General features: G+C 38.2%; 2 protein-coding genes across 2 annotated transcripts in view; one reads left to right on the top strand and one right to left on the bottom strand.

The window, feature by feature from the left end:
* The window catches only part of MED12L (mediator complex subunit 12L), a 625,295-nt gene that overhangs the window by 47,012 nt on the left and 551,971 nt on the right, over window positions 1-26,312 (bottom strand). Inside the window, 11 exon segments of the mRNA XM_056807762.1 lie at window positions 574-663; window positions 5,117-5,228; window positions 7,443-7,604; window positions 9,083-9,273; window positions 9,407-9,481; window positions 12,483-12,671; window positions 13,749-13,951; window positions 20,717-20,830; window positions 21,593-21,694; window positions 22,615-22,735; window positions 25,192-25,333. Of these exon segments, the coding sequence (XP_056663740.1) occupies window positions 574-663; window positions 5,117-5,228; window positions 7,443-7,604; window positions 9,083-9,273; window positions 9,407-9,481; window positions 12,483-12,671; window positions 13,749-13,951; window positions 20,717-20,830; window positions 21,593-21,694; window positions 22,615-22,735; window positions 25,192-25,333 (1,501 nt within the window).
* Window positions 1-26,312, top strand: part of P2RY12 (purinergic receptor P2Y12) — a 61,440-nt gene that overhangs the window by 1,580 nt on the left and 33,548 nt on the right. The gene's annotated exons all lie outside the window — the stretch shown is intronic.

A 26,312-nucleotide genomic window follows, 5' to 3' on the forward strand; every position in this document is an offset into this window, starting at 1 on the left:
GTTTGAATGAAAGAAAAGTCTGATTTATAATCTGATAATCAGTATCTCATGGCTTTTAGGGACAAGGAAAGACAGGGGCTACTCTGGGAAAGCATTTCAAAGCAGCAATCGGGATAATTTTATATCCAGAAACACCCCTTTGTTCCCCCTTGCAGTCCTTAGAGACCACCTAGAATCCCTTTCATTTTGCAGAAGAAACCTGAGACCCACACAGTGGCAGGTTATAACTAGGATTAGAACCCATGGCAACCCACTTTCCATTGTAAGGACTAGAACCCATTGGAATGGATCCTTCATTGTATTACCCTTTCTCTCACGTCCTATCAGATCAGGTTCAAGACCCCAGACTAGACAATGTCTGAAAAACCTGCTGTGGCCTCCTAGTGAAGGGACGCAAGGGGAAAGGAAAAGTAAGAAAATAAGAAAGAAAGCAGATACAAAGAGATACTGGAATGAACCACTTTGTATTACAGTCTGCTTTGAGGATCCGAAATGAAAAACTTATTTTCATCTGGTTAATTTCTAATTTGATTCAAATAATGAGATAAGGAAACTCAAAGTCTTTTCTCCTACCAAATTAAGACGGAGCTGCAATGCCTCATGCATCATTTGCCTTGCTTTAACGTCATCCTGGTAACGTTCTTCTCTCCAGTTACTTAAAATCTGAGATTGAAAAATAAATGTTGTTTTGTTAGAATTGGATTTTTGTCTTGTATAATTCTAAAATGTTTCTTTCATTGTCCTCCAATGGCAAACTCCAGACTCTATGAGAATTACATTTATTTATTTAAGATTAACATTGTTTTCTAAAGCAACAATATTATACTAAAACTCATAATTGGCTTTTATCTTATTGCAATAATTTGCATTTATTGTTGCTCTTCTTCCTCCTCTTTAATGTAAGAATTTTGGTCATTTCACTGCCTCTCAGAGCAAGGAGCAGGGACAGGTAGAGGAAGCGAAATTCAAATTAGTCACTTTCACTCCTCCCAGCACTTCTAATAAGGAGTTCTGTGAGGTTTTGGTTTTCTTTTTTGAGGGGGAGGCACTACAAACAAAAATGGAGGGGACTCAAATAAGTTCCAAGGAAATCTACGAGTCCCCAAGAGTCAAAACTACTTTTATAATAATGTAAAAATGTTTTAATTTCTAATAAGTTAATGCTAATACATAGAACCCACACATACAAAACTTCTGGGGTGGGGTCCTAAATAATGTTTTAAGAGTACAGAGGGGGGACATCTAGGTGGTTCAGAGGACTGAGAGGCAGGCCTGGGTCCTAGATCCAAATCTGGCCTCAGACACTTCCAAGCTGTGTGACCCTGGGTAAGTCACTTATTCCCCATTGCCTAGCCCTTACCACTCTTCTGCCTTAGAACCAACACACCCTATTAATTATAAGATGGAAAGTAAGGGTTCTATATAGAGATATCTCTATATCTGTATGTGATAAGGAATCTAAGAACACAAAATGGATGAGATTAGACGTTTTCTGAAATCCTACTCCCAGAGGAAATATTTGGAAATAGGTTATAGATGACCCTGTGGTATCCCCCAAGTCATAGAGGGTTCAGGATATTTCCCAAGTCTTTTTTATACAGAGAATATCTTCCAAGACTAAGTTATACTTCCTGTAAGATTAGATGCAACCCAATTAACTGAAAGAGGATAACGTTGTCATAACAGAAGAGTTGTGATCTTCATAGAATCTAGAAGACAGACCCAGAGAATTGGAACATGTCAGTGTTTGCCCGGCACCACCTGAGCTGTGTCTGACAGACAGAATTATTCTTTAAAAAAATTTAAGCCCTTACTTTCCATTCTGGAATCAATACTAAGTATAGGTTCCAAGGCGGAAGAGCAGTAAGGGTTAGGCAACTGGGCTCGACACCAATCTCTAGGCTTGGCTCTCAATCCATTGAGCCACTTTAGCTGCCCAAATAGAAGTATCAGTGACAAAGCCTTGATCAAGTCAATCAGTCACATAATAAGCAATTTTAAAGCCCTTACTGTGTGTTAGGCACGCAGCTAAGCACCTTTAATATAAATAAGGAAAGGCAAAAAGCATCCCTGATCTAAAGGAGCTCACACAGTTTAATGGGGAGACAACATGTAGACAGCCACTTCTAAACAAGATTGGGTAATATAAATGGAATGTAATCAAAGCAAAGGCACCAGCAGAAGGGAGGATGTGGGGTGAGGGGAGGGAAGGGAACTGGGCAAGGGTAGATCTTAACTGGGACTTGAAGGAAGCCAGGAAGCAGAGGTAAGAATGGAGAGTCTAAACATGGATTTGGGAGGTGGATAAGCAAAAAGGCCAGTGTTCCCGGATCCCAGAGTTTGTGTTGTGAAGTGCAAGAAGACTAGCTAGAAGGAAGGGGTGAGGTAGTGAAGAAAAGGCTTTAAATGCTGCACAAAGAATAGTATATTTGATCCTGGAGGTAACAGAGAACATGGTCAGATATGTACCTTTGAAAAATTGCTTTGGCTGCTGACTGGAGGATGGATTGGAGTGGAGAGACCCTTGAGGTGGAGGGCCCAATCAGAAGGACATTACTATAGTTCAAGTGTAGTGCTGAGCCTGGGGTCAAGAAGACTCATGTTCTTAGGTTCAAATCCAGACTCAGACACTTACTAGCTGTGTGACCCCGGGGTAATTTGCTTAACTCTCTTTTCCTCAGTTTCCCCATCTGTAAAATGAGCCTTAGAAGAAAATGGCAAACCACTCCAGTAGCTTTCCCAAGAAAACCCTAACTTGGGTCACAGTCAGACAGGACTGAAATGACTGGATTACAAGAAGAGAGGTGATGGGGGGTGGGGGACTGTACTAGCATGGTGGCTGTGTGAATACAGGAAAGGAAATGTTAATGGAATAAGTTATCAAGGTAGAAATGGCAAGAATTAACAACAAATCATATTGTGGGGGGGGGAATGGGTGAGGGACGAAGGTGTCACTTTGGTTGTGAGTATAAATGGCTAGGAAGATGGCGGTGCCTTCGGTGGTGATAGGGAAGTTCAGAAATGGAAATGATTGGGGTGGAAAGGTACATGTTGAGTTTAAGATGTCAAAGGAACATCCAGTTTGAGATGTCTAAAATCCAATTGGTGATGCAGGATAGCAACTCAAGAGAGAGGTTATGTATGGATGGATAAAAAAATCTGAGGACCATCTTCAGAGAGATGATCAATGAATTCATGAGAGCTGATAAGATCATCATGGCAAATAGTGTAGGGAGAGAAAAGAAGAGTGACTGGGATAGAGTCATGGGGTCTGCTAATGGTTAGTGGGCTAAACCTAGAGGAAGAATCAGCAATGTAGACTGACAAGGAGCTGCAGTTGGATAGGAGGAGAAGAACCAGGAAAGAACCGTGTCTCAAAGACCTAGAAAATAAAGGGCATCCAGGAAAAGGTGACTGACAGTGTCAGAAGGTGCAGAGTGGTCAAAGAAGATGAGGACTGAGGAAAGGCCACTAAATCTGGCAAATAAGAGATCATCGGTCATTTCAGAAAGAGCAGTTTCAACTGAAAGATGAAGTCAGAAGCCAAATTGCAGAGCATTTAAAATCAAGTGAGAGGAGAGGAAGGGGAGGAAGTGAATATACCACAGTCACCATTCTAACATTCTTTAGAAGAGTAAAGGACCATCCCAGACTCTACACTAGTTTAGATATAAGGCCTCATAGGACTAACCCTCTGGGTTAACATCTGGAATGGAATTAGAGAGATGAATTAATCCAACCTTCTTACTTTAGAGGGAAGGCAGCAAGTGACTGCTCAGGGTTAAGGAGCAGTAGAATTTGGTATAAAACCAAGTGTCTTGAATCCTTAGCTTGTGACTTATCCAATTTCTTACCCTTTTTGTTTCCACAATCACCAATTTTGGATGGTTACGTTGTTTTCTTTGATATCTTGATACTAGGAAAAGGGTACTGGAAATATAGACCCTCTATTATAAATTTATTTCAACAATTTAGCCTAAAAATTAGGGTTTTGAGAGTTGGGTTCGCCTGGTTCAGCTCCTGAGAGCCACACTATCTGAGCTGGTATGATTATGTTTCTAAATCATCCAAGTTTTGGACCAGGTTCATAGAAGCCCATGAAAGGGGTGGAGAACAAAAAGAAGGGCATTCTGTCAGGCTTCTAGTTACATATGCCATCTTCTTACAAATATGATGAGAAATGATGAAATGTGTTATTTGATTTTTTTAAAAAAATCCTTACCTTCCATCTTAGAATCAAAACTGTGTATTGGTTCCAAGAAGAAAAGTGGGAAGGACTAGGCAATGGGGATTAAGTGACTTGTCCAGGGTCACACAGCTAGGAAGTGTCTGAGATTAAATTTGAATCCAGAACCTTTTGTCTCTAGGCTTGGCTTTCAATCCCTGAGCCAGCTAGCTCCCCCCCTGTTATTATTTAGACTATATGCAGTTAATTTGATCAATCAGTTTGATTATTTAGGCTATCTGTATATTGAATCAAATCATAATCAACCTATTTATGTTGATGAGAGGCTGTTATGGTTTGAGGTTGTGAGTTAGATAGATCTGTTGGCTCAATGTTTTAATTTTATTCAAAGCACAATAAATTCATCAAAAATTTTTAGTGTGTTTTTCCAACAGTTAACGACATAGTTAGCATTTGTATTTGTTACCAACATAATTCCATTTGATACACATTTACCCTGGAGGTAAGTGCTTTTATTACCTCCATTTTTTAAAATGAGGAAACTGAGAGGATAAATAATTTGGCTGGGATCCAACGGCCAGAAGTGTCTGAGGCTGGATTTTAACTCAGGTTTTCCTGACTCTAGCTTCCATGCCTATATGCTGTACCACATACTGTAGTTTGTTTTCTTTGTAATTTTCTTTATTTTATTTTATTCATTTAAAAACATTAACCTGAGAAAGGGTCCATCGGCTTCTCCAGAATGCCAAAGGGGCCTGGGACACACTCAAAAAAGTCAAGAATCTCTGCATTAGATGCAGAGGGCTGAAGGGGAGCCCTTGTACTCTTGTGCTCACTGACAATCTTAAAATCCAAGATTCAAAAGGAGAACAAGGAAACTGATGACTGAGAAAGAAGTTTGGTTGGCTCAGTATTATACATCTACGTTACCTGATTAACTTGGTTTTGCAAGGATGTTAGGAGGCCTTCCCGTTGCTCATCTTGTCCCTTAAGGCAGGTAAGGACCAATGAAAGGAAAGGTTGCTGACTTAAGAGAGACATACTATAAAGGAAGCAAAAGAAACAGATTAAGTTAGAAGAAAGGATTACTAATTCCTCTCTCAATATAATTCCTTCCTTCCTGTTGTTTGCTTTTATTTTCTTGCAAAGAAGAGAAGGAACTCAGGTGGAGTTTACATAAACCATATCTTTGGTAATGAGATTTTAGAAACAGTGCAATATTTTCAGTAGTTTCATGTGTCCCAAGATGAGTTAGCTTAAAAGATTCAGGGGATTCCTAATAAGAAGAAGGGTAGGGTAAATGGGAATATGGCACTTGCCACTTCAATAAAAGTGGATATGTCCTCATGGCCTTCTGAACTAATATGGAAAAAAAATGCATATTTCCAATAGAGAAAGGACCTTGGAGATCATTAACCTAATATTAACAATTCAATTTAGGGCACAAATCTATTTGTAAATCTGCAAAGCTATCTTAACAATGTCTCTTCACAAAGATTTTTAAATTACATACTTTTTGGGAAGGCTACGTAACCTATAACCAGTTCATTCTCCTTATTTCATTCTTAAAATAAGACCAAAGTTTAAATATTTTTTGGAATATTTAATTTTGCTCAAAGGATGGGTCACATGGAGGTCAAAGGATCACCGATTTAAGTGCCACCCTCTCATTTTATAGACAAGGAAATTGAGACCTAGAGAGATGAGGCAATTTGCCCAGCAGAACATAGAGAAAATGGTAGAACTGAGATTTGAACCCAGGTCCACTTTTTGCAAATCCACCAGTCTTTAAAACTGTATAACGGAAAGAGGCAGCATTATAGTAAAAAAATTCTAAGCTTGAATTCAGAATACATGGGCCGAGGTCTCAACTATGGGCAATGCATTTTACTGTTCTGAGCCGTAATTGCCTCATCTATACATTTTCATAATGATCTTCATGCTATCAGCCTTAGGTTTATTGTGAGAAAATGCTCTATACATTGAGAAGCACTTTAAAAACTCAAATCTACACATTCATATAAAAGAATTTTAGGTTTTCCTCACCACTCTAGCAAGCGTTGCTCAATAAAGATCTGTTGAATTGAATTGCAAACCAAAACACTTTTCAGTTCTATTTGAATCACAAGCCCCAAAGCGTTTGTAGAGAGTTCTCTGGCATATAGGCTTAGGGTGGACTTGGGAGTGCAGTTAAATTGATGAGGGGGAAAATATCTTTTTTCTCAGCCACAGTTCTATGAAAAATACTATAGAGAATTCTGGAAGGCACAGTAGGGACAGGGAAAGTTAATGAAATTTCTTACAATTCTGAAATTAGCATCTGGATAGTTTTCCATAATAATAATGTCTCCCATTTATATAGCACTTAAAGGTTGGCCAAGTACTTTACAGACTTCAACGCTGTAAAGTCAACAGTATAGGTCTTATCTTCCCTGATTTCTAGGAGAGTGACTTGTCCATGGATACACAGCAAATGTAATTAAAAGCTATAATGGATAAAGTGCTGGATTTAGAGAAAAAGAGAACTAGGTTCAAATCCTGTCATAGAAACTAGCGGTGTGATAAGGGGCAAGACACTTCACTTGGGCCTCAGTTTCCTCATCAGAACAATGACAGAGCTTCAAAGCTTCTTTCTGGCTCTGAAATATATAATAATAACCCTATGGTCATCTGCCTGTTTTGGGGTACTTGACTGAATTCTTTCTGGCTTTTGGTATTAGGAATCTTCATTCCCCAGGAACAGTGTCATTTTGCAAACCTAATTACTTTAAATGATTTTACTTTGAAGACAAAGAGGAACTGAGAACAACACTGGGAAGTTTGAGGTCCATTGAGTCATTGTGTAGCTGAACAATGACTGAACAGCTGCAAGGATGCTCTATGATCTGCTGGGGTTTAGCAGCTCAAAATTTTCCATTGCTTTAGATGTCTGCCGCTTACAGTGGGATCTTCGACCTAGAGGAGCTGGCTCAACACAGTAATGTTCCACTAGAGATTTTAGTTTATTTTATTTTTTAAACCCTGATTTTCTATCTTGAATCAATACTGTGTATTGAGTCCAAGGCAAAAAGCAGTAAGGGTGAGGCAACAGGGATGAAGTGATTTTCCCCAAGTGTCTGAGGCTAGATTTGAACCCAGGACCTCCTGTCTCGAGGGCTACACGTTTGACTTTCAAACACTGTTGGAGGTGAGGCTTCTTGGTGGTCATCAAGGGTTTAGGCATTCTGACAGAAAGCAGCATTCTATATGCTCTTACCTCTTTTGCTTTTGTCTATCTCTTTCCTTCTTTGAGGAGGATCCCAAGTGCTGTCCTTTCTCCAGTTCTTCCCCAGCAGCTTTTAGCACCCTACCTTGAACGGAAGTGGGTAGCTTTGCAATGAGGGGTGCCACCAGCCACACACCTCTGCGTTCAGAAGAACTAAAAACCACAAGGAAATGATAAATCACCATATTCCAAATGCCACCTTCCTTTCCTCTGCTATATTCATAATAGAAATACATCAGAGGCCCGATCAAGCCCCCCAAGCTACATCATTATATTTGTCCATTTGGGGCAGTCCCTTGAACATGGTGGACACTCAATGTTTGATGAATTAAATCGAATCTTGCCAAGCAGTGGACACAGCTAACTTTAACCCATCCACTCTGGCAGAAAATAAATATCAGAGATGATAGTAACCAACTGATAGAAGACACATAGGAAACATTTTAGATTACATGAAGAAAAACCATCTTCTGGTGAAAGGAAGATTTGGGGGTTGTTTTTTGAAAATTCTCCCCCCCCCAATTATTTTTTTCAGAAGCTAGGGTTTTCAAAATCTCTTCTCATCTGCAGAGTAAACGCTTTGTAGCAACTCAGATTATTAATCAACTAGTCTATTTAGAGAATTTATATGTAGCACCATTTAAATACTTGGATTTCATCAGATGGGACAACTCCTTGGACGTTCCCTCCATTAAGTCAGAGAGTATGCAATGATCTGGGACAATCCTGAAAGACTTATGATGGAGAATGCTATCCACCTCCAGAGAAAGAACTGTTGGGGTCCTCTTTCACATCAGGGTATTTATGGTTTTCTATGGATTTGTTCTTACAACAATGACCAATAGGGAAGTGTGCTTTGCATGACAATAAAAATGAGCCCCAACCCCAACAGATTTCAGTCCATCTAGGACTTGGTAGATGAATCCTAAAGGGCTGCCAGAGACTTATTGAGATTAGGTGACCTACTAAAGGATCACAGACCTGGCGAAGTGTGGAATATGAACCCAGGTCCTTGGGTCTCCATTGCCATCATTCTTTTCCATTATGCTTTGATTTTATATTTTTAATAGATAAATGAGTTTTCAAAGAATTCAAATAGAATAAATGCCTCGCCTTGTAAAATCACAAAATAGAATTTTGTCCCCTTGAGTGATTCAGCCATTCAAAATCTGGGGCTAGATATGCCTAGGTAAATTTCAGGGACACAGGCGATGCATATGTCATTTAAAAGAAACTGCAGGGACGCAAGACGGAGGATAACAACAATACGTGCTCTTTAGTCAAGAGCCTGAAGGGCTAAGTTAATACTGATTTTTAAGCTGTGGGTCCAAGGTACCTGAATTCCTGTTTGAAGTTCATATTTAAATGGCTAAAGTACTGTCTACCACTTCCCCTGACATCCCTTTGATAAGTACATATAATTAACCAATTGATTTCTAACGTCACTGATTCTTCTTTCTGTCCATTTCTGGGGGCACAAGATAGTTCTCTCTCTTACAATTTATTTTTCCTACATCCATAGATACATAATATATAAATATACACACAAGTTACAATTTAGTGTTACTACAACCATCAGATTTGTTACATATCTTAAGAAAAGCGTATGAAAAAAAGGCACAGGAAAATACCTTAGGAATGTCTTTTTACCATTCTGCCTTGTGTTACTTGTGTCGCCATTTCCAATAGCATTTGGGTGGAAGAGGCCTATACCAGAGTTAGAAGAGTTATTGTTTAAATCAGCGGATTGCTGAAACACCTCTATTGTCGTCTTTGCAATATTATCCAACAAGCAGTTCATTTCAGTCATAGACCCAGAACCCTACAGTAAAACATAAGTAAACTAGCACACTCACGGTAGGTTTAACCGAATCCACGACCAAACCCCGAACACGTTTTTCTTGACGTGAAATCGTTAGAACGAAAATAAGGTTGAAAAACAAAGCAATACTCACAGGCTCCTTCATGCATTGTTTGATCATTAACTGGAGTTCCAGCCAGGACTGTCTGAGAGTCCATTGGTCTAGATTCTGGGTAAAATTTATGGAATTAATTTAATAAACATAAACATTTCACAAAGTAACACTACTCTTGCTAAAAATTTTTTTTTTTATCAGACAGGTGATAGATAAGATAGAAGCAAGATGAGACTTTAGAGGTCAGTTAGTCTAACACCTTGATTTTACAAATAAGGAAACTGAGGCCCAAAGAGGGAGTGACTTGTCACACAGGAAGAGGCAGAAGCAGGATGTGAACCCAGATCCTATCACTTCAAAGACATGCTAAGTAATCATTTGATCAAGGTATTCCCTTTCCAAGTATAAAAGATATATCTAAACCTTAAAATGTTCCAGAACTTGTCCTAGCTTTAATTTACTAGATGACTTTTTGAACAGCTTATTTGTTTTAAGTAAAATCATTATTTCTTCTAGTAAAATTCTAACAATTAATAATCAGTTCCAACTGGCTGTTCTCTATTTATAATTCATGGAAGCTCCATTCTCTAGTAATAGTGAAAAGAAAGGGATAATTCCAAAGTGCTTTTCTTTGGTTTGTGGACGGTTTTTCTGCAAACACGTTAACTTTCTAATTAGTGCTTAATTTAATGATCAATTTAATGATTAGTTAAGTGAACATTAAATTAGTTAATTGGTCAACAAGCATGGATGAAGAAGCTGACTATGTGCCAGCCACATATAGAGAAAGGTCAAAATACAGTCTCTGCCCTTAAGAGGGTCACATTCTAGTGGAGGGGACCATTAGTTTGTCCGCCATGTTTATGCACCAAATAACAGGCATGGGGAGGTGGGATGATAAGAAGGGATGGCACTGGTTAGCCAGTCTTGGATTAAACCATGGCTTCAGGTTACCTCAAGAACTCTTTGGGGTTGCCTATGCTAGGAATTAGGAATAAAGGAAATGCTATTCCCTCTCTTATGTACTGCTCAGATAAATTCAATTAAGTATTATAATGAGAAAAAAACCAAGAAGACAATTCCATCTTTTGATTTTTAGCAACAGCCTATGATGATCAATATGAAATTTTAGTTAGGAATAATTATAATAACACCACATATTTACATAGAATTTAGTTTCTGAAATATTTCCTCACATGTGATGACCATCTGAGCTTGCTGAATTGACTTTGAGTTGAGATGAGAAGAAATTATTTGCATTTTGCTGATAATGATACATAAATTCGGAGAAGAAATTTGCCCAAAGTCACAGGGATGTTTCTTGATCATAGACTTGGGAGCTAGAATCATATCCTCTAGTCAAATCTCCTCAATTTTACAGATGAGGAAACCGAGGCTCAAAGTTATATGGAAAGGAGGCAGCAGGGCCAGGGTTAGAATGTAGGACTCCTGACCCCTAGATCAATATTCTTTGCAATTCACCTCACTGTTTCATCGCTATTAATTTTGGAAAGATTGTGGCCACATAAATAACAAGAAATGTAATCAACAAACCAATAGAATCTTGTTTGAAGGGAAATACAATGCTAATAACTGATCAACAAGAATTATTAGGCATTTACTATGTATTGGGCATTGTACTCGGTGATAAACAAAACTGTCCCTTCTTTTAATCAACTTAAATTTTATTTGGAGAGACCACATATAAAGAAGTGGGTACATAAAAGATGCATACAAAATGCAGAGAAGATAACCTTAGAAGAGACAGGAGACCCTAGAAGCTGGAGGAACTGAGAAAAAACTCCGGTGGAAAGGGGAACTTCAGTGGAGTCTTGAAGGAAGTCGGGGATTCTAAGAGGCCCGGGGTGAGGAAGGAAAGAATGTCAAGCCTGAGGAATAGCCAGTGCAAAGGTCAGGAGATAGAAAATGACTAGTGTTGTGTGTAAGGAATGGCAAGTAGATCAGTAGAGCTGGACTGCAGAGTAGTAGAGGAGGGGAGGAAAACTTAGGAACCAGGATGTGACAGACTTTTTATTTCTAAATATTTTTAAATATTAAAAAAAATCATGGCATTTTGAGATAATAATGATGACTGTAAAGCACTTAACAGTGACTGGCACATAGTTGGCATTATACAAATATAAACTACTAATATTATTGTTGTTGTTACAATAGAATGAGAATATTTCTAAAGAACTTGGCACAGTGCCTGGAACATAGCAGGTGCGAAAAATTTTTACTAATATCTTCCACATAGTTTCTAATAGCATATAAAACATACTCAAAGCACCTAGTAACATAACCGTTCACTGAATTTAAATTGATGTTAATAAAGTTGCTTGCAGCAAAGTCTGAATCCACAAAATTTAGAAGGACCACACAGGCAGAGATAGAGGCTAGCACTGCTGAGACATTTCATTTCTAGAAGTTCTTTCTAATAAGAACAGGCTAAGGAACAGCTAAATGGTACAGGGGATAGAGCAGCAGGCCAGTAGTTGGAAGGACATGAATTCAAATTTGACCTTAGACACTTCCTAGCTGTGTGACCCTGGGCACGTCACTTAACCCCTATTGTCTAGCCTTGGTCCTTCTTTCTGTCTTAGAGTTGTTCTAAAGACAGAATGTAAGGGTTAAAAAGAAAAAAAGAGAAATCTGTGGAAAACTGAATGAACCACTGAAAATCTGGCAGTCTTATATTTCAGAATAGTGTTAGACATCTGACAAAACATAGTTTCAAATGACAAAGTGTTCATTTTCACTCTGCAGATTTCTTCTGTTTTCTATGATGAATGTGAACACCGAATTTCAAGGAATTCCTTCCTTCACCCAGCATCATTTCCATGCTTTATGCAGGATACATCAAGGGCATAAAAATGTAGACATATGCCACAGTTCCTACCTAGGGGTGGTGAGGCTTTGTTGTAAATAAAACAATACAACATAGAATTCATGAATGCCATGAGAAAAATGCAGGTGTATTTACATATAGAGTTCAACAAAAGAAAAGGGAGAAGAGGAGAGAGGAGGGGAGGAGGAAGAAAAAGAAGGAACTTACAGGTGTCATTCTAACAATGAAAAATCACTGGCAGAATTCAAACAATTGTACATCATTTACCTGAAGGATGCGCTTGATGTGCTGCCTTTGGAGGTCGTCACCCTCTGTGCACTCTTTGACGCCGTGAGGGTAACAGATCAGTTGCAGCAATTTCTGAGCTTGCTTATGTGAAAGAACAGGATCCAATATCAGGTCTTTGTCTGTACATAATCTCTCGGGTTCTTTCAGACAATGTTCTCCAACCCATTCCTGGAAGGAATATAATGGGAGGATTAAGAGCTTATTATTCACAAGTAGTGAGGACTTTACTGGCTGGCAGGTCAGTCTCCCAGGCTGGGAATTCAATTCACCAATAGCGCTGGAGACATTCCATGGATCACAGATTTAGAGTCAAAGGTACTTCTGAGACCAAAAACTCTTAATCTCCTCATTTAACAGAGGAAGAAATTGAGGCATGGGGTGGTTAAATGACTGACTGACCAAGAATAACATAGGAAGTATAAAAGGCAAGATGTGAACTCAAATCTTCTTTAATCTTTAAGTCCTAATGAAGTGTATCCACTGTACCCCCATTGCTTCTCCTGGCTATAAATATGCTATTTGATAGGCATATAGAGGTAGATATAGGTATTATATACTTCTTTTAGAATTGAGACTAAAATTGGACCTCATTTAAATTCTACTAATAACTGGGAGTACAGAAAAAATTAGCCCCCCAAAAGTAGAAATAAAAAAAATAAGATAATAATTGCCTTATGTCTCTTACCCTTCCAAAATGGAAATCTTAGTTTAAAAGAGGATTTTGAAAGGCTTTTAAGGTTCTCTATGGGATCCTAAACTGTACACATTTGTAAGAATTCATTTTTTTGTTGTCTCCCCCATTAGACTGTTAGCTCCTCAAGGGCAGGAACTGGCTTTTGCCTTTCTTTGTATCTCCAGGACTAAGCACAGTGCCCAGAACATGGCTGATGCTTAATACATTCTTACCTGACTGACCATCTGCTAGAATTATCCCCTAATTCTACTTTTAAGACTTTTAAGAATGAGAACTATCTTTTGGCTCTGGAATGATGTGTGTGCCTTAGACAGCCAGGGGGCAATAACTGCAGACTGAACATGCTTTGGATAGCCAGTAGGCTATGAATATGCCAATGTCTGGAGGAACTATTGGTAGATTCAAGTCATCAAGATAGCGTTATCTAGGAAGAAGACTGAGAAGAAATGCATGAGCACATTCACCAACAATCAGAGCTACAAAGACAACTTCCTAGAACAAAGGCAGCTGAATATGTAATACATTTTAGGAGATGGAATCTGGAAAATTACCTGCTGGCAGATAGTTCGTAGGACATATCTAGCATATTCGCTCAAGCTGGCGGTTTCTATGGAAACCGCTTTGCCACATGGTTTCATGGACTGTGACGCATTCCAAATATCATCATCATTCATGTCATCCAATAAGCCCCTCATAGTGAAGTCCTCACTTTTTAAGGCATTGGCATTACTGTTGCTACCAATTTCAGCATCTCCTACGTAGCAGAAACACAGAAGGAATCCAGTCAAACATTGTGCCAAAACTCCGTTTAAAAGTTAACATTTCTTTCTTTAAGTAGTTAGACATCTCAACTCTCAGAAGCTATAGAAAAATGTTCTAAGGAAGAATGCGAGAACCTTGAGTATTTTCTAAAAGAAATGGAAAAAATGCTGCTTTTGAGAATGGCCTCTCATTTTGCTCAATAAACATCAGGGATTCTTTCCCAGAATTAAAAAAAATACATTCCAAATCTTGCTGACAAGAGTCACAAAAACATTATAGCATGGTCTTTTGTGCTTGTTATATTAAAAGTGAATAAATGCAGAATTCATTTGACTTGTTAACAAAGAGAAAATGGGTTACTTACCTTTCCAGATGTCCCTTTTCCATTTCTTCCCTCTTACAAGTGATTTATTTTCTCGTCATGGATCAATAAAAAAGTTTTGACTGGTGGCACCCTTAGTCCACCTTACTATGCACTCCTTGTCAAGAGAGATCTATTTCCCTGGGAATGGAAAGGGGCAAGGCATACTAAGGAAGCCCTGTCAGGAAGAGCACTCATTGACTATCCAAAGCAAATCACTTTGCTCTTGGCCGATTCATCACCAGACAACCAATGGAGCTCTGTGACCACTCTTGCCTCTTACTTGGTGGAAAGGGGCAAAGGAGAGAATACTTTTTGCCAGCCTTGCCCAGATGTTGGCACACATTTCAGGAGAACTTGAAATATGAAAATTTCTTTTGATCATAACAGAACAGAATTGACCATTGACAAACTTAAGTCACTTATTTGAATGGGTGGCAAGAATTCTACAATGGCTGCAGGGATTCTGTAATTTAATTTTTTTTTATTCACAAGTCAAGAGCTTCAAGGTAATCTACTAGCAAAAGCAGCTTAACATTTCTGAGCAACGGCAAGCCCTGAATAGGATGACAAAATCCTGCTGCCAATCACATCTAATACCCCTGCTAGAAGCCATAAGCAGATCAGGATTACTAAGCATACATTTACTTACTAAAGCTGGAGGTGGGGGTGTACATTAGCAGTTTTACAGTAAGTTCAAATTGCCCCCAATGACCCCCAGTCTTGTGTTCTTCAAATCAGTTGAGTATTTGTTAACCACCTTCCACATGGAAGGCATGATTATGTTAGTTGCTAAGGGTTCAAATAATGAAAAAGAAAGTAGTCTTTGCAGTATAAGAGCAATACAACATTTAAACAACTCTCTCTCTCCCTCTGTCTCTTTGTCTCTCATATCTCTTTGGGGGGGGGGCAAGGGATCACTAACTAACGGGACAAGGAAAGACCTCTCATCAAAGGATATGGGACACGAACTGAGCTGTGAAAGAAGCTAGGGATTCTCAGAGGCTAAAGTGATGAGGGAGTGTGTGCCAAGCATGAAAGGAGGCAGCTAGTGAGGCACGGAAGCAGAAGAGGGTATGCTCCATTTAGCAAACAGCAGGTAGGCTGCTTTGGCTTATATGTAAGAGCATCTGAAGGGGAAATAAATACTCTACAAGAAGTCTGAAAAGGTAGAAGGAAGGAGACAGACAGGGAACATAAGAAGCTTGAATTCTCTCCTACAGGAAATAGGCAGTTCCTGAAAACTTTTGAGCAGAGGACTAACAGAGGCTTGTGAACTAGGAAGACTGCCTTCATGGTGGTGCAAAAGATGGATGGAAGAGGGCTGAGATGGCAGGAGGGAGTCCTATTGGATGCTGCTGTAGTAGCCCAAGGGAGAAAATGATATAGGAATGAATTATGGTGGGGGTCGTATGAGTAGCAAGATGGAAGTAAGATGTTGTTGATAAGACCTGGCAACTTAGTTGATATCAAAGGAGATAGTGAATTTCCAAAGACACCAGGTTGAAAACATGACTGAATGGAAGAATAAAGATGCCTCTCACATAAATAGGGGAACATAACGAGTTCTGTTGTGGACAAATTGACCCTGAAACACTGATGGGGTATCCAGATGGTGTGGAGGTCTTTCTTGAAGATCTTAAACAAGAAGAAACTCATTATTTCTCAAAGTAGCCCATTATAGTTTTGGATAGCTCTAAAAAGTATAATGAGGCTTGTATTAAGATATAATTGGTTTTCTTTGTTTTGAAATGTGTTATGTTGAGGAAGGTTTCATAGGCTTCACTGGATTGCCAAGGCAGTAGATGATGCCAGACAGAAGCTCAGGAGGAAGACTTGAATTGGACATTTAAATCTCATGATGTTTTCAAACCAAATACCTTAAAGAGAGATGACACTGTATGTTCTGGCCACCCAGAGGTTTTTATTCTTTTTTAAAAAAAGCTCTGTACTTGGTCAGATGTTCTACTGTCATTGTTGGGAGTCTTGGGAGAGAAGTATGTTTCTCCCAGCCCAGGTTGGCCGAACAACACATTCTGTATAGAAAGATAACACTTTTTGGTATTATCTAGACTATTCCATGCATCGAGAACCAAATGCTATGGCATGTTTCTACTGATGCTATCTTTTAAAAATGCCAACCCCCTTTTTCAGAATACATCTGGGATACCACATTCATGTTTTAGAAAGGACATTGCGGATGTGAAGACTATTTATCAAAGGGCAAACAAGGATCAGAGAATCACAGAAGAGACCTCAGAGAAGATCTAGTATAACCTAAGCCTCCAAAAGAAAAAAAAAGGATCCCTCTACAACATACCCAAGCAGTGTCCACTCATTTTTTGCCTGAATGCCTGAAACAAGAGGGAACCTACAACTTCTCAAAGTATCCCATTCCATTTTTGGATAGCTCTAATTGTTGTCCTTTTTGACTTGTATTTATTAATCCTTAATCTGCCCTGTGGAGTCAAGTAGAACAAACTGAATATCAGTGTGAGAGGCCAGGTCCATCTTAGGTTGGTCTTGTGCTTTAGACTTAAGGATCATAATGAATCAAGAAACTCATGGATCATCTGTTGGTTAACAACAGGACTTTTATTGAATCATAGCATTGAAAGGGTGTTCATCAAGAATGCTGTCCTAATTCTATTGGAAATATTTTCTCTTACTAAGTTTTGGCAATGTTGGTCCTCCAAACAGAAGCCCAAGATGGGAAACTGTGACTCTTCTTGCCCTGGCTTTTGTTCTTAGGTCATCAGGAAGATACATCTTTGATTTGAACGTTAGTGTTCTGGGCCAATTAAAAAAATCAAAATAAACTAAAATACCCTGTATATTGTTGTAGAGTCCTAGAAAAAGCTGGTTTAACCCACGCGGGAGAGAGCCTTCAGAAACATGGCTTCTATTAGAGATGGTGGAAGGAATCAAAATCATGTCATATATGAATCTATTGAAGAAGCTGAAGATGTTTGGTCTAGAGAGGAGAAGATCAGGAGGGATGGGTCTTCATATATCTAAAGAACTTTCATATGGAAGGATGATCTGTCTTGCTTTGTTTGGCTCCCTCTAGGGAAGAGGTGGCAGTAATGGATAAAATGAAAAAAACAAGTTTAGACTTCATGTAATAAGTCAGTATTCAGTAAATAGTCGATAAATATTTATTAAATGCCTATTATGTTCCAAGTACTGTGTTAGATGCTGGGGATACAAATAAAAAAAGTATAGTCGATGTCCTTGAGGAGGCTTGCAATCTAATGATGGAAGAACATAATAAAAGAAATAATCTTTGAAAATTAGATCTAACCATAAGTCAAATGGGATGCCTTAGAAGGTAGTGGGGGTACTTCTTCTTGAAGTCTTCCAAAAAAAGTTGAGAGATCACTTGCCTGGTATGTTATAGGGGGATTTTTTTTTCTAGGTACAAGTAACTGTGATTAAAGAATGGGACATCAGGAGCATGAAATTAGACATATTCTACAGGGGGATATCTAATGCCTGTGGGTTGATATATAAATTAATAAACATTTATTGAACACCAATGCCAGGCACTGTGATGAATGAGGAGGATACAAAGGCAAAATATATGCATGTGAGTATAAAATAGGAAGACGTTAATTAATGGTGAAGTAGGGCAGGTCCTATTTCAGAAGGTGCCATTAAGTGAGTAATTTGTGTTGATAAATGAATCCAAGAGTACTAGAGGTCACCCACCCAGATATAAAATATAGAAACATAAGAGTCTTGAGATACATCCAGTTTTAGGAGATGGAATATGAAAGATGGTCCAGCAAAGAAGAGTGAGGAGTGGTCAGAGAGGTAGGAAGAGGACCAAAAGAAAGCAACATATCTAAAAAAATAAGAGAAAAGTATTGAGAAAGAGTAGATGAATATCAGTTGCTGGAGATGAGGATTAAGAAAGTCAATGGATTTGCAATGAATAGATCATCAGTAACTGGAAAGTGACAAGTTTGAACGGAAAGAGGAGATGAAGAGGAGGCAAAGGGAGAAGGGATATTGGATGATGGGGATTGTGGAGTCTGATAAGGGTTTTTTTTTTTTTGTGTGACCAAAAAGGTCAATACAAATAAAATACATATGCACGGACATTCATATTTCTCTATAAAACTGAATAAGCATATAGACATGTATGTTTATGTATATATTCAATCGTCTGAGGTTTTATATAACAGCTTCTCAAGGGGTCATGCTAATTCCTTGAAAAACAAAAAAATTCATATGTGTGAATATTCAAGATTAATAATACTCGATTCACTATATTGCTGTTTCTGGTTCATATGGCTTATACGTCACCATATGCTTCTGGAAACTTTCAGTCGTTGGTTTTGAAGGTCAAGAAAATCAAAATTAAACTGACTTATATTATGAAAAAAAGGTTGCTGGTTACTTAGAGGCAAGAAGAAATCAGCAAGATATGAATGGGTATTAAAAGACGTAGAAGGTTAACATAAGTGAGCTGGGATCTAAATCATGTCTAAAATTCTGGGAACTAGGGGATACTTTTTATGAAATTCTTTTATTTGGCACTGATTGGGAAGATTCCCTGGAGTAAAATCTGCATTGAAATTAAAGCTTTCTTAATGGCTATCTGGCACGATGTCTTCTTTTAGGATAGAAATTAAAAAAAAAAATTCCTCTCTATGTCCTAAATACTAAGGAAGGGCAGGTAAGTGAAGTTCTCCATGTTTCTCTGTATCTTTTTTAAAATAAAATTTTATTGATATACTTTATTTTTTACCCTGACTAAATTTCCCCCTGTATCTGTCCACATGTTCAAAGTACTCACTGAAAGATAAGTGAAATTCTCTATGTTTCTCAGTATCTTTTTTTCTTGTTCTAAGTTCAGGAACACCACAAGGGGTAATTTCTATAATTTTTTTTTTAGTTTATAAAAATAATTTCCAAAGTTTGTTTTTTGGTAACTCATTTTATATAGTTATAATTTCTTATTTTCATTGTCAAACAATATCTATTTAACAGCATCCTGTTTCAAGGATGGTTACATAAAATTGTATTTGTGAAATGACATCATTGCCCCATTCATAATTCTTGTCTTGTTAGGGTTCTTCCAGTTGATAGACTGAACTTTCAGAGCTCTTGCTTTTGAAACATGGAAGGGTCTCGATTTTGGATATTGTCATGTTTTTATTGTTTTATTTTATTTTTGTTTTTTTTTGGTCTTTTTTGTTTTTTGTTTTTGTTTTTTAAATAAAGCTATATAAAGCTTGTGGATTAAACAGAATAAATTTCTAAATTTAAAAGCCAAAAAAAAAACTCAAGGATGGTACTAAGCCTATTCTAATGTCAATGAAGGTAAGACTCAATGGGTACATTTTTGAGAAGTTTCTATTCAAAATGGGCAATACGGTTAGCTTACTCATGTTGGCTAAAACACTTAAGGTCTTAGCCTAGGTCAAAAATTCTCACCCTGAGCTTTAAACAAATTTGTAACTGTATTTCAACATCTTTACTTCCTTTGTCATCGTACGTATTTTACTTTATGTTTTGGAATGCATTATTCTCAGAAGGAACCTGTAGACCATACCAGATTGCCAAAGAACTCTGTAACACAAAGAAAGCTTCCCCACCAGGAAGGGCAGAATGAAGTGGAGGAAAGAAAGTTTACTTCCCTCCTCTGACTTTTCTGGCACATTGGCAGTTAACAATATAAAATCATCTCGGGGCATTAGACCTCAGACAGAAAATAGTACTAGCACTATTCTAATTCTCTCTAAGGGCACCGAGAAATAGTATAGGCTTTATATAATTAAGGCTTAAAGCACCCCATGATTCGACTCTAATCCTGAGACATAATTCCTCGCCTTCTTCTTCTTCCTCTAATGTCCACTACCATGACTTTACTCTTGAAGAAGCTGAAGCATAAAAGGTTAACTTGCCCAGGGCCACTCATTCAGACACAGAAGGGATTCCTGCCTTCCAGCTCAGGGCTCTAATCTGGCTGAAATGGAGCCACTTGGTGCCAAACAGTCTGCAAAAGCAAAGACTGATGTTTAGATCCCTGCTTGCCTTCCCCCTCTGGCACACAAGTTATTTCTCTAGAGTGACGCTTTTGCCAACATTACAAACACAGAACCAACATTGGTCTGAAGATTCAGTTTACATCTCTGGATGAAATATCCTGCAATTAAAAATGCCACAGGAAAAAAAAACAACAACAAAAAACCAGGTTTCCATGGGGAGCCACCCTGGGCAATCGCTTTGTCTTTGGATCGGTCACCAGCACCCCGCAACGAGCACATGGCTTCCATAAGATCACAAACAGCGTTCAGCCTTTCGTGCAAACAACGTCCAGGCTATCAACAATCCTTCCGCGGTTTGGGCATTTAACCGAAAAGCGTAGTCTTTGAATGATCTTACCAAGCATGAGAATTGCTTTTAAGACAGCAAAGACAGCTCCCACTTCTATACTGTTGTGAGCGGCAGCTAAAAGGTGGCGATCACAGGAAGAACGAATTCCAGGGAAAGGCTTCCCTAGGAGGGGACAGTGAACCATGGACAGCATCAATAATATTATCTCCACACAATTAACCGTACATTGTAACACTAGAGCGTATGCAAGTCATTTCAACTGAGGATCTGGAGAATTTAAAGGACATTAGCAAGCCTGCAGGGTTTATGGCCATGTAGCACTTCATTGGGTCATCAGAAACATCACGGTGACTTCAGAAATAGAAATCTTTCAGCTTTGACTACTACTTTGGGTGGGTCCTTGTCTCGCCTACTACAAATAACACTTCCTAGACTGCCATACTTGGATGTGCTGAATATACCGCATCTCATAAATAAATACTTAAGCAAGACTTAAAAAAAATACAGTGGAAAGAGAATTCCAACCCACTTCCCTTATGCCCTCAAGAAGTCTTGTTCTGGGATTTTCCCTTACCAAAAAGAAAACTGAAAAAAAGGTTATGCTAGGGTTTTAGTCCATAACCGAAAAAAAAAAAATACCTCATTGTATGGGAGCCCACTGCCCACCAACAGTGCTTTACCAGGAGTTGAGGTATTTTTATTGTTCATTAATTCTTTATTTGCATTTCTCAATAGAGCCTGCTTATTACTTTAATGAAAGATGCTTCCAACTTCCATATCAGTTATCTCTTAGCTCAATCAACCCTTGAGGAAACCCACTAAAATACCAAAAGGAAAGAGGAGGCAGTCAGTCTACTGGGCAACTTTTGGAGCTTGACACCAAAGTGAAAGAGTTCACTAGGTGGTTTTCAGCTGCCGACTTACCTGTCGCTTGAGGTAACAAACAGACCTGCGGGGTTCGGAAGAGATGAAGAAGGAGTCGGCATGTCATTCTCGCTCCAGGTTCAGCATCCGGATCTCCACAAGCTAAAGGTGAAAGAAGAAAAAAGACCATAGTACCAAGTTTCTCGCATATTATTTGAAAAAGTACAATTTCTTTTGTTTTTAACTTAGATCCTTGTTTAAGTGAGAAACTTTTATAAGAAAAATTCATCTCAATCAGGGATTCTTAGTTTTTTATGTGGCTTGGATTCCTGGCGGTCTATAGGAAGCCTATGGAGACTTCCTCAGGGAAATATTTATAAATTCATAAAATAAAATGCATAGGATTACAAAGCAAACCAGTTACATTGAATTAATTATCAAAATATTAACATGAAAAAAGTTCATGAACCCCACAGAGAAAACTTTAGAAACCTTTGGCCTTCCTTAAATTATGGATTTAACACGTGTTTGCTTTTTAAAAATTCTCAAAATTGGATCGTCATCCAATAGTCTTTAAAGACTAAAAGGAAGAGGGCAACTCTATTAAAACCCAAGTGAGTATTATCAGACTGTTTTCTTAGGTGAAGGCAAGGTGGCGGTGGTTTTGTCCCAGGCTGCTGACAAGGAGCAAAGGAAGGGATGCCATCTTCTCAGGGTCCACAATATATGGCATACCACACCTCTGACCATCTTTAGGGTTCATCACCATATCACCCTTTTCATGGGGCCTGTGTCCCTCCTCCCCCACCAATCCTGGGGATTTGGCCACTCTGAGCTGTTGTTCAAGGGCACTGGCTGCCCACTCTGGGGATGACGTAGACTGTCCACTGTACCATCACCCTGGCAAACAAATTTGTCCTGGAGACAAGAATTCCTGGAACGTTTTGAATGAGGTCTATGCTTTACACAAACCCAAAAAGTGCAAAACCACCTTCTGAACCTTGATGCCATCTTCTAACAACCAGAAAATATGCTGGTAGGAAAGAACAGAGGTTTGCAAGGTTTTCTCATTATTTTCCTACCTGCTGCTAACAGAGAAGGAAGTGCCACATGCTGGACGACATCCTCGAGGGAAAAACATTGCCGGGCTATCAGAATTGCAATGAAGGTGGCCAGTGAATCATGGAATGAGAGGTCACTGACCTTCAAGGAAAAAAAAAACAACAACACAGGGGAGAATATTGACCTGTTTTACTAACTGTTTAGTCACAGGTAAGATTATTATCAGATCTACTGGCTAACCTCTATCTGCCTGCAATTATTATACTGGATATTCTATTTTAAGTGATTATTATGTGCTATTCTTGTATCTCCCTCGAGTCCTTAATGAAATTTAAGAGGGAGGTTGGTCTGTTTTATCCTCTGAGCAATTTTTTGAGTCTCAGGTAGAAAGATGATAATGGTTAATCAACATAACCACTGCAATCAATTCAATTTACTAAGGATTTATTGAGTACTCACTAAATGCCAAGCAATTGGGCTTTGGGTTGTGGATACAAAGACAAATATACAAATAAACAAAGGACTTTCAGAGAGCCTTTCTTTCCTTTCTTCCTTCCTTTCTTTTTCTTCCTTCCTTCCTTTCTCTCTTTCCCTTCTTTCCTTTCTTCCTTCCTCTCTTTCTTTCCCTTCCTTCCCTCCCTCCCTCCCTAGCTCCTTCCTTCCTTCTATAACACTCTTACCTTCTGTCTTAGAATTTACAATAAGTATCAGTTCCAAGACAGAAATATGGTATGGGATTAAGCAACTTGTCCAAGGTCACATAACTAGAAAGTTATCTGAGGCCATATTTGAACCCAGGGCTTCCCATCTCCAGGCCTGGCTCTCTATCTGCCGAGTCACCTATTTGCCCTGAGAATCAATCTTTTATGAGGTTTAATACTACAAGATACTTTACTAATGAAAAAATAATCTGATTTTCCAAGAGAATTCCATGGAATTAAAGAATACTATTTTATCATGAATAAAGACATAAAAGAAAGGTTAGAGAAAAACAGACACCTCAAACAAGACATAAAAGATCCAGGAAAATTTGAAAGTTAGCTGAAACCATGAAGGGAAAGGAAAGGAAGGCTTTTCATATAAGAAAAATTAAAGTTCTTCTCAGTGGTAAAAGTTGGTAAATATGTTGGCTATAGTCTATAAGAATATGATGGAGGCAGAGATAGAGTGAATACACAAGTCATTAACTAAAATAAGGAAAAATGTCCAGTTCTTGAAGATGCGAAAATTGAGTTTTAAACTATCCCAGAACACTGCTCTGCAAAGTATAACCCAGTACTAAATCACACATGAAGAAAAACATAAATGTGTTGAACAAGAATTTAGATAAAATTAATAAATGAAAGGTCATATTGAGGCAATGCACTCTCTCAAGTGAGGTTATATACCTGAGGTGCCTTGAGAACCCTTAAAGCCTTTTATAAGTGCTTTATTTTGTTCACTTTTGGTTTTGGGAAGTAGGTCTCTCGATCTTGCCCTGGTTGGAAGTATGGTGGCCACTCATTATACTCATCAGCATGGGAGCCGTTGACCTGCTTTGTTTCCAACATGGGCTGGGTCAACCCTCCTTTGGTAGCTTGATGGCCAACCACTCCCTAGGGCTTGCCATCTTGATGTCACACTTAGTCAGCTTAGCTCCCTGCAGCTCTGTACTTTGAGCTTAAATCATCCATTAATGTCAGCCTCCCCAATGAACAAAACTAAAGTGTGTGCCACGGTGCCTGGCTCCACTATAAAAACAGTAACTATTATTTTGATGATTGTTGTTGTCGTCGTCATCTCTAATCATCATAATAAGTGTTAATTAGGATACAGAATTAAGTTTTTAGGGAACGTAGTCTCTTACAGATAATTCTTTAATATGCCAGTTTTATTTGGCTTAAAAACAATTTTATTCATATAATTAAAGTCATTTGTGTTTTTTTTTTACATTCTACATTCTGAGTTAATGTAGGGTGTTCTGCAGAAAGGGGGGGGGAATACTGAAAAAGTAGTTTCTATGCCTTACTCATTGTAAATGAGGGTAAAACCTCTTTTAATCCTGGTGCTTTTGCTTTTTAATTATTTCGTTTCCATCAAATAAATACGATGAGACAAAGCTAGTTTGCCTATTATTTGTTCACTTGTTGTCTCTTCCATTAGACTTCGAGTTCCTTTTAGGTAGTAGCAGATTTTTTTGTATACCCAGCACCCAGCATAGAACCCTGTTGTTGTTCAGTCGTGTCTGATTCTTATGTGACCCCATTTTGGATTCTCTTGGCAAAGATATATTAGAGTAGCTTGCCACTTCTTTCTCTAGTTCATCTGACAGATGAAACTGAGGCAAACAGGGTGAAGTGACCTGCCTAGGGTCACACAGTTATTAAATGTCTGAGGCCAGATTTGAACTCAGGAAGATGCATGTTCTTCACCTAAGGACCACTGTGCCACCTAGCTCCCTCTGTTCTTTGTGACTTAAACCAGATCTTTATCTTATAGTTTGTGCTTTGACTAAGATAAAAATTATTGTAATAGCAAAGTTAAGAGTTGATCAGAAAAAGAACTAAATATTGCTAAAAATTCACTTTTTTTAAAAAAGAGTAAAATAGAAAACTTACATCTACACTGCAAAGTAGATCATTGAAGCCCCAAACATGATTAGAAGAGCAGCAAAGGGCCTTGAGGACGCCTAACCATTCAGAACTGAGAACAGTACAGCAAGCCGTCAGCTCAGCACAAAGGTTGGCAATGTCATTAATTCTAGAAGAAAGAAAACACAAGGTAGACAGTCTGGTTACACAAAGGGAAAGCATTCATTCACACACACACACAGTTAATGGGCTGCCAAGTTCCATCATCTGACAGGCTGAAAGGTTAAACCTTGACTCCAGAGATCATATTCCTCAGGGTTAAAAGGGGACTTAACCAGCTAAGTGTAAAAAATCTTTTAAAAACTGGTAGACAAGTTATGCAATTTAAATGGTTCACCCCATGACAAAAAATCCTTTTTTCCCCGCAATCTGTAAAATACTCTCAGTGGCTACAATTAGACGACTGTTACTGAGCTTTCTAGTTACCCAATAAGAGATGATTTCAAAGGATTCTCTAGCACTTGTCAAACAATTTAACCCCAAATTAGAGCTAGAACATAATGACTCAAATTCTTTCTGCTAGCCAATAATTTTAAATAAGGAGGACAATTGTAAACAACAGTATTGAAGGGGAAAGTCCAAGGCTTGGTGTATAATAGAAGCTTAATACATTCTTGTTAACTTGAGTTTTATGAATTATTATTAATATTAATCATTGGTATTTAATGATTAGTCAATTATTAAATTAGTATTTCATTAGTCAGTCATTAAAATATCCAGCTTTGTTTCTACTTTCACGTAGTTTTAAAGAAACAAGATCAAATAAAGTCAACAAAAAACAAAAACAATAATTTCTTAGTTCAAATGAGATAAAAATATTGCAAATGCATAGAGTTCATGTCTGCTTCTATGTTTGTAACTTTTATGGTTATAAATCTGTACATTATATATTTGTCATCCGGATTTGCTTAGAATGACCAGTTATGGCATAGACCAGAGGTCAATTCTTTATGTAAGGAGAGAACATGAAGAAAAGTGTTTTCATATTAAAGAAAGAATTATAGAGCATCAAGTAGAATAAAGATGGAGATAGGAAAAACGGAAAAGCCTAAATAATCATCAAACTTCTTTCATTTCTTCTTAACACC

The sequence above is a fragment of the Monodelphis domestica genome, chromosome 8 (genome assembly GCF_027887165.1).
Source record: "Monodelphis domestica isolate mMonDom1 chromosome 8, mMonDom1.pri, whole genome shotgun sequence".
Lineage (NCBI taxonomy): Eukaryota > Metazoa > Chordata > Mammalia > Didelphimorphia > Didelphidae > Monodelphis > Monodelphis domestica.